Source organism: Centruroides vittatus, unplaced genomic scaffold (assembly GCF_030686945.1).
Source record: "Centruroides vittatus isolate TY-2023 unplaced genomic scaffold, ASM3068694v2 contig_436, whole genome shotgun sequence".
In the NCBI taxonomy this organism is placed as follows: Eukaryota; Metazoa; Arthropoda; class Arachnida; order Scorpiones; family Buthidae; genus Centruroides; species Centruroides vittatus.
In genome coordinates this window covers 1,151,612-1,163,614 of record NW_027122237.1, presented here as the reverse complement: position 1 = coordinate 1,163,614, position 12,003 = coordinate 1,151,612, and the positions used below count along the sequence as shown (strand labels likewise).

Sequence of the window (12,003 nt, the reverse complement as noted above, 5' to 3'; positions counted from 1 at the left end):
CGCAAGATTAATACAAACAGTTTGCGACATAAAGCACCTCTGATACGCAGAAGCATGGCATATGTGCAAAGCCAGCCAGAAAGGACAATCTATCGACTTTTGAGAAGCTAGTAAAGTATCTGCTGCTTGGCGTTCAAGCGTTATGTAAGCGTCAGAAAAGTGGATAAGCGGAAGCTTATCCACTTTTCTGACGCTTACATAACGCTTAAGGACAGAACCCATTAGTTATTGTCTCCGTCCAGCTCGTTTCCTTCTCTATGTTTCTTGCGTATTTCGGTTAGCACTTTATTATTTTTGTATTTTATTTTTATTTTTATTGTTTTGCTGGAGCCTATGATTTTTTTAATGTGATTTTATTAATTTTGTTATTTAATGTTAGCCATTGAAGAGAGGGCACATGTAATTTTCTCTAGAATATCTTTTAAAAACGTTCCAAAATGCTTGTTTGTTACTGAAAATGTTTTAAGTGTTTGATTTTTTGCTGTTTTTTCCTGAAGACGGTTGTTAAATACGACCAAAAACGTTAGTATTTAATAAATACGGCTGCAAATTTACAAGGTGTTCTGAGTATGTTGTATTGATAAGTTATGCAGTCTACGATGAGTTATAATGTAAATTTATATATACTGGAAGAGGAGATTGGACTGGAGGTCTGGGTAGCATAATTGGCAACACATCTGCACAGTAAGCAGGAGTTGCGGGTTTGAGCCCTGCTCTGGGCCAATTCTTTTCTTCCAGTAGTTCTAAATTATTTGATTAAAAATTATAATTATTAAAATTTATCAAGAGATGGTACATAACACCTAACTCTAGTGCCAAATTGTCTTATAAATTATTAATAATATAGCCATTTCTAGCCCGATAATATTTGGCATTGGTTGGTGTATAGTTATCGTTACTTTTGAATTTCAATCGATAATAGAATTTAATTATTCATTTTATGAAAAAAGGTAAAGACCAAATATGATTAGTTTCACGGCATATGGCATAATCAGGAACAGACCTTTCGAAATGTAGTAGTTTACAGAGGAAGTAGATATGGAAGCATTCAAGTTTGTACAGTTAGTCTAGACCCCAGATTGGACTTGAATAATAAATGATGAGATTGATTATTGAATTATAAAGTTTCATATGAATGTACAAGTTTGATGTTTTCAAAGTTGAACATAAACAACAGATTGTCAATTTGCTGCTTTACTTTGTTGTTTATACTAGAGATGTTTGCTTTAAATGTGGTGTTGCAATCGAATGTTTACTTCTTTTACTGTTTGTAGAGAGGTATTATCCAGATATAACTTACTTGTTAGATTCTTTGTCGGAAATTTTATTATTGTTGCAAAATATGATAACTTTTGTTGTTTTTGCATGATTTATCATTAAGTAGATCGATTTAAAGTATGAGTTTAGTTGATTAAGTTTTCTTTGCAGAAGGATTTTGGTTGGAGCTAAAATTACCAGATCATCTGCAAATTGAACATAATGAAAGACTATTACCAACTTCAATGCTATCTATAGATTTGTAGAAAAGTTGATCTATTCCAAGTAAATAAAAATTAAATAAATAATGTGAAAGAGGGTCTCCTTGGAGAACACCATGTGATAGATCTAATGGAGGGGAAATGGTCTTACCCTGTTTAATTTTTATATTGTATTTCGAAAATAATTTTAATGTTGTTGATGAGAATTGTTCACCTGCACCTGTAGCTTTCAAACTGTATACCAGTAAGGAAACATAGACTGATTTGAATGCTTTCTGAATTATCTATGAATGATGCATATACTTTTCTATGCTTTTTGTTAAGTGTAATTGTATTATCGATAACAGTAGGAAAATTGCAGATTTTGTTCCATTACTTTTGATATAGGTATATTGAAATTTGGCTTCTAGGTTCGTTACTTTAGTCCATAGTTGGAATTTGGCAACTAATATTGTTGTGAAGCATTTTCTGAGTTGAAAGCTGAGCTATAGGTCTATAATTGTTTGGAGAAAGTCGATCATCCTTTTTATAAATCATTGTAAGTATAACAGAGTTTCAAGAATCTGGGTTGCTTTATACATTGAGTTAAATAAATTTAATAGTAGTCTCTACCCAGGGGTTGAATTACTTCTAGTTTTATTAATGGTGTCTTCTAATTCATCAATTGTGTGTTTGGAGTCTAAATATTTGTTGTGGGGATCAGTATTGGACATTAGTGACAGAATTGGTTGAATATCTGGAAATCGCTGGTAAAAAATTCTCAGTGTATCATAATTTATTATTGAGGAGTTTTCATTTAGATTTATATTGAAACAAAATTTATGTATTGTAGTCCAGAACAATTTACTGTCTTTGCTGTTATTGATTAAGGTTGATTCAAGATTTCCAAAATAATTTTTTTTTTTTGGCCTTGAGTAGATTGTTATAGATTTGTTTAGCTTTCCTGTAGTTATTAAAATTTGCATTGTTTGAATCTTTTCTGAATAGTTTTAGGTTGGTTTGCTTTATCTTTTTCATTTTACAACAGTCAGAGTCATATCAGTGTTTATTGAATCTATTATGAATATTACCTTTGTGAGTTTTAATTTGTATATAGTTGTTCATTATGTGAACCAAAAGTGCTGAAATCTCTTTGCTGTTAAGATTGGTTATTTCTGGGATGTTATTGAATCGGTTTTCAATTTCAGCGAAATATCTTGGAATATTATAGCTTATCCTTTGATGTCTTTTATGCAAATGAGTTGGTTTCTTTTGCGGAAACAATAAAAGTTTTGTTACAATGGGAAAGTGATCGGATGCATCGAATGTTGTTGTAGTAAATTCGAAACAGCAATTTAGTAGAAGTTCTGAACATATTGTAAGATCAATAGTAGATTTTCCATTGTGTTCCAAACAAGTATATTCTGCAGGGTAATCAGGTTTAATGCATCCATTTAAAATATACATTTTATTATCAGTTATTATTTCTATTAAATTTGCTCCCAGTCTATTGGCATGTTTATCTTTAGATTGATGGATATTTTGAATTAGGGAATTGGGGCTGCCATACTAGGAGTCCATCAATTTGGTGATACGTGAGTTGAAGTCCCCCAGTAATAGAATATATGGAGTGATATGTTGTCATAATTCTAATATTTTGAAAGTTTTGTTTAGTTTTGCAAGGCAGTCGGGAGGAATATGGCAATCATCATCATCATTAATTTGTTGTTTATATTTCTGAGTATAGGTTTGTTCATTGAGATTAGTAATAGTATAAAGTTATCAGATTTTTCGATTTGAGGTGTTTTGCAGAGATCCTTATTTAATAAAATACATAAACCACCACTTGGATGTCCTGGACCTAATGGCTTGTGTGCTGAAACTGTTTCTATTGTAAATTCATTGAAAAAATTTTGATTTATAAAACAGGTCAAATGTTATCCATGTTTCAGTTATACCAATAATATCTGGTTTAAATTTCAATTGGAGGGAGTTGAATAATGGTATTTTGTGTTTAAGACCTTGGCTGTTTCAATTCATAACCGAAAGTAATTGGTTGTTTATGATAGCTTTATCTTGATGAGGTTTATTTTGTATCATTGAATATCAACTTGCTGTAACTGCTGACATGGAAAAAGGCAAGAAAGTCTCCACATAAAACAGCTTTCCTAAACCAGTACTATAAGTAAGTCTATCTCAGCATTTCTCAAAGTGGGTGATAATGCTCCTTTGTGAGTATATCTGGGGGGTGCTGGAGTCCGGGTACTGAATGGTGACCAAAGGCAAAAGTTGGGGTCACTGACAGCCATTCCCTTTTCTCTGTTAAACGGATAAGAGGAAACATTGCATTTAATGGTTTCCAGATGTTGAGAACAATGTACAAAGTGGGAGATTCATAGAAAAGTTTTCCTAAGAATATTTCTAATCCTTTCTCACACAAGAGAAAATGGGCTAAGGGGTGTTAGGTATAACTTTATGGAGCAAAGGGGGCGGTGGATCGAAAAAGTTTGGGAATCACTGGTCTATCTCAACCCATTAATAAAGTGTCATTACTTAGTTTAGTTTGATAATTGTGTTTTCTTATTTCATAAAAAGATGGGAGTAAGTGTTTTTGTCTATTTCTTTATTCCTTTCTTAGGTCTGGTAAAATTTGCATCTTCTTCCAATCTTCCAGTAGATTTTGTTGTTTCTTTTTTATGAAAGCAGTGAAAATACGATTTCAAATCTGATTATTTCTAAGTGTTAGTCTTATAACTGGGTTCATTGACTTGGTTAATTGAGTTATTTCTAAAACATCTTTCTGTGACACATTTTATAAATTAGTGATGAATTAATAAAATTATGAATTACTGGTTTAGAGATATTTTTCGAACTGGGATAATTATACAGTATTATATTATTATGACGGAGTTTGTTAACTAAAGCATCCGTTTTATATTGCATGAGTTCTTTTTCCATTTTTAAAATTTTTATAATTGTCGATTTGTTGTTTTAAACTATTAATTTGTTCTTCCATTTTTTGATATTGTTCTTTAGTTTCACAAATGAGATCCAGGTGACTGTCCATTTTTTCAGCTTTATATAGTAGATCCTAATAAGAGAATTGACTTAAACTGTAAAATTGGTTAATGTTACCTATGGTTCCAAAATGGCAGCTCATCTCTGATTCCAGCAAATAGAAGAAAGGAAACAGTGAGGATGCATGTTCTAACCTAACCTAACCTATTCTAATAAATTACATAATTATTGCCAACAAAATTATTAGAATAGGTTAGGTTAGGTTAGAACGTACGTCCCCACTGTTTCCTTTCTTCTATTTGCTGGAATCGGAGATGAGCTGCCATTTTTGAACAGTAGATAACATTAACTGTAAAATTTAATATGTTTTATGCATATACTACATAACTTTCACTATAAGACATTATCTGCAAATAATGTAGGCTTATAAATTCTGTTTTAAATTGTTTTTATTGAATTCATCATTAGATTGATAATTTTTTTGATCTTGTTTTCTATCAATCTTTTTGGTTCATTTTCATAATTACATTAAAAAATTTTATCACTAAACTATAAAACATTTTATATTTTATCATTGAATTTGTGCACTTTTATCATTTTTAAACAGTAATAAATTATTTTAGAAACAAAATAAGTCTGTTGATATTTTACATAAATTTATTGTTAATTTTATCTAAGTGATTTGAATTTTAGATTGACTGTATGTTATGTAAGTAAATACTATAGTTATGCAGTTATATTTTTATTATTCATTTTGATTGTGTTTTGAATAAAAAAATTTAAATAAAAATATTCTTATTTTTATTATGTACATACTTTATTAATAATAATAATTGTTATTTTCTAGACTATTGCTCATGGCTTCCCTCATAGACCTAGTGCACTTAGTTGGGATCCTAAGCTTCATCTTATGGCTGTTGGCACAAGGACTGGTTCAGTTAGAATGTATCCTTATTATTTTTGAATGTTTTAAAAAATCAGTTTTTTTAAATTTAAAATTTAGAAAGACAATTTCAAAAATATTTGTAAAATTTATACAATAATTATTAATTTTCTATTAACAAAATTTAGCATCCAAAGGTGTTATTCTTTATTTTATTTACAAGTTTTGGTGCATATTATCACTATATATTAAGTTTTATTAAAATCATAGAATTTGTTATAAAATAGACATTTATTCTGAAAAATAAACACTTATGCAAATAATAACTTTGTTAAGAAGTTCATAAATTCCTCTTTTATAAAATTATATATTTTTAGAAGCAAAAAACTTATTCATTTCCTTTTCTAATTCCTCTTGATTTTATAATTGTTGGTTTTGTGTATGATTGTCAAGTGACTAGAAAAAGTGAAAATCATATGATGAAAGTCTGGTATATAGGGAGTATGGAATAAAATTTTCTAAGAAAGGCCATGGAGCTTTTTTAAGTTATTCTTGAAGAGTGAGATTTTGCAATATCTTGAAAGAAACAGAACACCTTTGTAATTAATTAGCACTGGCTGTTTTTGGAAAGCTTCTAAAGCATAGGGAAAGTTTACTCTGCAGCTGAGCAGAGTAAACTCTCCCCATGATTGTTTGGCCTGAGAATAGAGGTTGATTTACAGTCCAATAGTAGCATGATGGTGCATTAATGTAATTCTGTTATGTTCACTGTCATCTCCAGTAGATATAGAATTATAAACACAAGCTTCTGGTTGAACACAGTCAACTTGATGAGAGAAATTATAATTAAAACATTTATGTAAAATTACTTCATGAATAACCACAATTTTCTTGTAATTTATGACAATAATTAGTCTAAGAGGCATATGAAATTATTACATTTCATTAATAATTAAAATTTTTTAGCTTTTCAAATTTAATTTTGCACTTTTATCTTTTTAATATCTGAAATTTAATTGAAAAATATCATGCATATAAAAGAAAAAATTTTGTTATACCTTTTTCAGTTTGGATATGTTTACAAAATGTACAATTTTGATAAATTTAAAAATCTCTACATATCAGTGGCTTTTAAACATTCTAAAGTAGATATTTATATTTAATTAAGGTGGAAATTCCTATCAGAAAAGATAGACATTCATTACTTTTCCTACTTTATATCAAATTCACATCAAGTGTGAAATTTGCAAAGATTACATAAAATTTGTAAATTTTTAATGCCATACTGTAATTAATATTTTTTTAGTACTTGGGCATGATGATTTGATTAATTAATATGAGTTTATAAACATATTGAAATTGAATGAAAAGTTCCAGTTAATAATGTTTAACTCCAAAAAATACCATAATCTGGAATATCATTTTTGAAATTATATTTGTCAGTGAGTTGTCATGTACTGATTCTGTATATCTAAACAACTTCAAAGTTGAACTATGTCATTTTTGCCTTTTGCTGCCAATGTTGTGCTATAATGAATTAGCTACTAGCCAGAGTTCAACTATAAATTGATAATATTTTTGTCAACTCTAGTGATGGCTAGTGATCTTGAAATTCCATGCTGCCATTGGACTATAAACCGATCTTAAAAGCTTATAATGAACAATATATATTACATTCCATCAAATATGGAACAACTTCTGTTGATGAACTGTTGGTTTTGATGTGGGAGATGCAGGTTCTTCAGAAGATAATCAATGATAAGGCTACTTAATATCACGTAATCCATTTTTCATTCCACATTAGTAGTGTCTACAAAATGGCTCATTCTTATGACGAGAAAGAAGAGGTAAACAAATTGAAAATCTCTGGAGTTTGTTTTCTTCTATGAGTTCATGTGGAACTCATTCACTTAACTTGTATAATTTTTCCAGTTGATACAAGTGCAGACAAATGGCTTTATCACCCTCACCAAATTTTTCTGCAAGCTCTCTGCATGTTTGATTTGAATGTGAATTAAAGAATGTTGTTGGGTTTGCCATCCTTCACAGGGTGCTTCTTCAAGAAATTCACTTGATGCAAATTTTATATATATATATCAGTTTTTAACTGTTCATTCACTAACTGACTTCTTCAAATGCTGTGCATATCTTTTGGGAAGCTTGTGTAGCATTTGTTCCAAGTTTAAATTCATGAAATTAACACACTTGAATAACTATATTTGAAACTGATGTTTTGAAGTCTATTTTTGCATGTATTGTTAACAATTACACAGTTAAAATTTTTAAAACAAATTGCTATGAAAGTTTAAATTTAGAACAGTAATAAAAATGACATGCCATCTACAACAAATACTACATAATTAATGTTTAAACTACTAACTTTATAAAACTTCAACTTTTTTTGGTTGCCTGGTATTTATTTAGAAGCTTTAAACAGATTATCATATTTTTGTGAATATAACTCACATGTTGTCTGTGTTTATAAAAGACAATTTGAAAAGAATTTGGGTTAGGCAATGTGGGTATATGCTAGTTTTAAAATGCAATTTACAAAATCTTGCGTATGAAGCAATGGCTGCTTCCAAAGATGAGAGAAGGTTACATGAAAATTTTATTTATGTTCTATCAATTTTATGCAGGTTACAAGCATAAAAATAGAGTAATTTGAATTGAGTGTGATAGAATCTATTAACAACATAGTTTGTTAACATTACTATCTATCTAATAATTAGTCTAGAACAAAAGTCACCAAACTTTTTTGATCGTCGATCCCCTACAAGTTTTCGAAATCTCACATCAACCCCCACCAAAAAATTTGTGTTACAAGCAAAACAAAGCATTTACTATTTTCATACATTTCTTTTAATTTTGCATTTTTTTCATTTATTGTATATTTGTTGTTGTTAATTTTTGTAACTGACAATCAATGAGCCAGATAAGCTTGATCCTTAGCTCCCCTTTATCCTTAGCGTAAGCTTGATAATTGACCTCCCCCAATAATGTTATATCGACCCCTGGGGGTCAATATTGACCACTTTGGCGACCCCTGGTCTAGAAAAATGGAACAACAGATGTAAACAACAAAAACTATTGTAGTAGTAACAACATAGCAATTACAAACAAAAGTGAAAATAAATTTTAAATTTTACTTTTGAACCATGTATATTCTGTTATGAGACTTGTTAGACTCAATATTTGACAATATTTTTATCTTAAATGACAACTTATAAAATTAATATATATATATATATAATTAAGCACAACTTAACATATAAAAGTTATTACTAGTGAGAAATGCAATGCTGAATGGTAAAACCACTCCAAAAAACCTTAAAAAGGTTGTTAATGTAAGTTTTTAGGTTTTTTTGGAGTGTTTTTATAAACGTTATTGCTGCTGTTACAAAAATGGGAGAAAAAACTGAACAAAACAGGTTTAAATTAAATGAAGTTTCGATTAGTGAGCATACACTAGTTATAAATGATGTTTTTTAAATAATTAAAGAGAAATATCTTTACTTGTAAAGAAATTAATTTATTCTTTTTTGTGCTTTTTGTCTGTATATATGTTTATATAATTATTAAATTGGCCTATTGTAATAAATTAATTTATATTTAAATTTAGCAAATATGTTATATTGCTATTTTATTATGATTTATTTACTAAATTTATATATTTTTAATTAAATTTTACAAGCTATTCATTATTTTCCAATTTTGACTATATTGTTTAACATAAAAATTTGCTAAATTAAAAATTTTCATTTTGTTTAAATTATTATTCTAAAGAATATCCTTATAAACATGGGTATGTTTAATTTGAAACTTTGCTAAATATATTTTTAATGTAATAAATATTAAATTGGTAGCAAGAATTTAATTATTTATCCTTCACCATAAGACAGTTATGGAACACCTGGAGTAGAATTTTATGGAGAACATCAAAATGAATGCTGCGTTATCCAATTATTTTTTCTTCCTAATCAGGTAATTATCATTTCAATGACATTTTAAGCTATAGATTTATATATAATAACTGAATTATCAAGAAATACAATGTATTTATCTGTAAAATAAATTTTATGTGATTTGCAAACTTCATCATTCAATATTATTGAAAAGAATGCATTCATAAATATTGATATTTTAAATTTTGTTGTTGATTGATATGATATTAAGTATTAGAAATTTTTTCTTATTTGAAACATTACACTTAAATTTTTCCAATAATATCTGTGCATACTATATAGTAAGTAACGTGATTAGTATTCTATGTTTAAAATTGTATAATTAAATATTTAATATACAGTGATTTTAAATAGCTTATTTATTGTGTGTAATCTTTAAATACATACATAGAATATTCTATTTGGCTCATTTTAAATTTTCTAAAACTTCTAATGAGTAGTTCTGGAGAAATTAGAATATGACAAACAGATGAAAATTGCAAATATTTGAATGTTATGACTTTGAAATGGTTTTATAGCTTAAAGACTTGCACTGTTATAAAACATGATAATGATGTAATGATTCATTTTTATTAGTGAATGTTGACATTTAAATTATGTGTAAATATTCTTGAGTGATGGAGAGGTACCTGTGAGTGTTGGTATCTAAATTGTATAAATATGAAATGTATAATAGTTCACAGGACTACTAAGGTTAAAAACAATAAAATATTAGATTTTATGAGAAGATGCCATGTAATCTGCTGAAAGAGAAAACAAAACATTGCAGTCTAAGTAGTAACTTACATTTCCAGAGAGAGGAAATGGCATAAGACAACTTTAGCAAACAATTTAGCAATGTGATATTTTCCAAAAAGATTTCTGTGGCAAAAAGTTTTTCTTATGATCCAAACATATTGTCACTTTCAAGTTGATATCCCAAAAGCTATATGTTTGTATAATTTCCAAACAAACTTCTGGATTATTATCAGGTGGTAAATAATTATAAGACTATTAAATAATTAGATATAATTTAATTTTGCCAGAGGTAAGTGGGTATGATGCCATCTCATGAGGTAAATTTAGTAATTAGAAATAAATTAATTTTAAATTTAGAATATTCTGGAAGAAAAGATTTTGCCCTGACCAGGACTCAAACCTGTAACTCCTGCTTGTCATGCAAATTGTGTTGCCAATTACTCTACTGCAACCTTTGTCTAATCTTCTAATCTCTGCTTTCAGCATTATTAATTCAGCAGTTTATTTGGAAGCTTTAATGTATTGAGTTGGTGGTTGTTGTTATGTGTGTGTATATATATATATATATATATATATATATATATACAAACACACAAACTGTGCTGAGGTAAGATGTAAGTTGATTGAGTGCCATTAAAGATTGTAGACACTGTCACCCCAGTTAGCACCTTGGGTAAACTATATCGTTATGTCTAAATTAACTGTGATATATAAAGACAGTAAACACGCCATACATACTAAGATACGCTTCTTGTCTAGTCTTGTATATATTTGTGACTTAAGGTCCAAAATGCATTCTTTTTGGAAAAATAAAGTGATTTTCTAACGTTGGTTTTGTGTCCAGTGACGGTGTAATAAGTGTTGCAATAAAAAAAGATCAACATAGGACTCACAAGTATACACCTTACATAGTTTTCCAGCAACTAAATTTAATAAAAAACAAAATTCATCATTTTTTTAACCCTAACATTTCACAATGTTGCTATTTCAACTATTAAAGACAACTCATAGAAAATGAATTGATAGAATGAAACAATATGCATTTGGTTAGTGATAGATTAAAAATTGAAATGTAAAATGTGATTATAATGCAATAAAATATTGTGAAAAATACTAAACTAGTGATTGAAAAATTGATTTCATTCTTGAATTTCAATTAATGAATAATATGACGATAAGAAACAGAAAATATAGCTTGGTTACACTTTCCACAAGTAAGCACAGTCATCACTTATTAATTTTCAGATAATCAGAGATGATTTGTATAATCATTAATTATGATTGGCTATCAATAAATGAAACTCCTTCATCAGAGAGAGATTTATTTGCACTGTAACATTTGTGTTATTTTTTTTATTTATAATTCAATATTTTTAGTCAGCTGACTGTTCCTTTACTTAAACTAATTCAAAATTATCAATCCTTTAATCATTATACTTAAATATATAATATTAATGAAATAAACTGATGCAATGCTGTAATTCATGGGTCTTCAACCTTTTACACTTTTAGGAACCCTTCAAGCTCATGGTTTTCTTGAAGGAACCTCATGTTTAAGTAGCAGATAAAATAGTTTATCAAAGCTTTTTTCTACTCAAATTCACAAAATTATTCTTGTATCTTTATTTAATCTTAATACAAACATCTTAATAAGACAATGAATAGTGTGGTAGCGAATCAGATTTTATTTTATTTATTTTTTAGAATACATTTTATGAATAATTAACAAAAGGAACAATATATTATATTATAACTAATTAATAAAAAGAAAATTCTTTTAATGTCTTGACTGTGCTTGTTTTTTATTGCAATGCATTTTTATGTCGGGAATGATAGTTGAAATCTGCAACCTAATGTCATCTTCAGCATCCAATCTATTTTTGTATTTTGTTTTTGTGGCAGCATACAAAGAGGGAGTTTTTTTGCATATATAGGTTGATAC

At 28.3% G+C, this 12,003-nt stretch overlaps 1 protein-coding gene across 2 annotated transcripts in view; it reads left to right on the top strand.

Annotated features, from left to right (window-relative positions):
- The window catches only part of l(2)gl (LLGL domain-containing protein l(2)gl), a 168,143-nt gene that overhangs the window by 57,075 nt on the left and 99,065 nt on the right, over positions 1–12,003 (top strand). For both annotated transcript variants that reach the window (XM_067272309.1, XM_067272310.1), the window contains exons 3-4: positions 5,323–5,420; positions 9,261–9,342. In XM_067272309.1, the coding sequence (XP_067128410.1) occupies positions 5,323–5,420; positions 9,261–9,342 (180 nt within the window). The remainder of the gene's footprint in view (positions 1–5,322; positions 5,421–9,260; positions 9,343–12,003) is intronic.